The sequence below is a fragment of the Gavialis gangeticus genome, unplaced genomic scaffold (genome assembly GCF_001723915.1).
Source record: "Gavialis gangeticus isolate Ggan-Ray unplaced genomic scaffold, GavGan_comp1, whole genome shotgun sequence".
In the NCBI taxonomy this organism is placed as follows: Eukaryota; Metazoa; Chordata; order Crocodylia; family Gavialidae; genus Gavialis; species Gavialis gangeticus.
In genome coordinates, this window is record NW_017729022.1 from 13,042,321 (window position 1) to 13,042,601 (window position 281).

Here is a 281-nt window from a genome sequence, read left to right on the forward strand (position 1 = left end):
CCAGTGGGTTTCTGACATGTAATAGTAACGTGCATTTGCCTCCCTGACGTCAAGCCATTACTGTCATTACATCACGTGATGGAACCTGCGGGAACAGACTCAACCAGAGCTGGCGACCCCAGTGCGCGGGCAGCCCGCGGCCGAGGGGAGCCCGCCGGGAGGGAAGCGCTGTCTCACTCACCAGGCCGCCGCAGAGGCTGAGCACGGCGGCGTGCGCGTCCCGCGCGTTGACGGTGCCGCGGTAGAAGCAGTGGCGCAGGTCGGGCGGCGGCGGCTGCGCG

General features: G+C 66.9%; 1 protein-coding gene across 1 annotated transcript in view; it reads right to left on the minus strand.

Moving 5' to 3' along the window:
* Window positions 1-281, minus strand: part of ADAMTS20 (ADAM metallopeptidase with thrombospondin type 1 motif 20) — a 257,040-nt gene that overhangs the window by 256,001 nt on the left and 758 nt on the right. Inside the window, exon 2 of the mRNA XM_019515771.1 lies at window positions 182-274. Coding sequence (XP_019371316.1) covers window positions 182-274 — 93 coding nt within the window. The remainder of the gene's footprint in view (window positions 1-181; window positions 275-281) is intronic.